The following is a 353-nucleotide window of genomic DNA, read 5'->3' as shown; positions in this document are numbered from 1 at the left end:
GCAGCAGCACCGCTCTGCTGCTGCTGCTGCTGCTGCTGCAGCAAGTCTGCAAGAGAGACCTCAAAGAAAACGCCCCGCCGCGCTGCCTGCAGCACATGCCGTCGGCGTATGGTGAAGGGCAGAGTTGCTGCTGCTGTTGCTGCTGCTGCTGCACCTGTACCAGCAGCAGCAGCAGCAGCAGCAGCAGCAGCAAAGTCAATAGCAATGATGTCACACTCGCAGCTGCTGCAGGCGAACTGCCACGTCTCCTCATCTGTAGGCTGCACAGCTAGCAGCTCAATGCATGCACCCCGCTTCTCTGCTGCTGCTGCTGCTGCTGTGCCTGTTGCTGCTGCTGCTGCTGCTGCTGCTGT

The 353-nt window shown here is 60.6% G+C and overlaps 1 protein-coding gene across 1 annotated transcript in view; it reads right to left on the bottom strand.

Annotated features, from left to right (window-relative positions):
- The window catches only part of EMH_0076000 (uncharacterized protein), a gene marked incomplete at both ends in the record, with an annotated part of 3,764 nt that overhangs the window by 124 nt on the left and 3,287 nt on the right, over nt 1-353 (bottom strand). Inside the window, one exon of the mRNA XM_013499678.1 lies at nt 3-353. Coding sequence (XP_013355132.1) covers nt 3-353 — 351 coding nt within the window. The remainder of the gene's footprint in view (nt 1-2) is intronic.

This window comes from Eimeria mitis, genomic scaffold (assembly GCF_000499745.2).
Source record: "Eimeria mitis Houghton genomic scaffold, Emh_scaff4551, whole genome shotgun sequence".
Classification (NCBI taxonomy): Eukaryota; Apicomplexa; class Conoidasida; order Eucoccidiorida; family Eimeriidae; genus Eimeria; species Eimeria mitis.
This window is presented reverse-complemented; position numbering and strand designations above follow the sequence as displayed.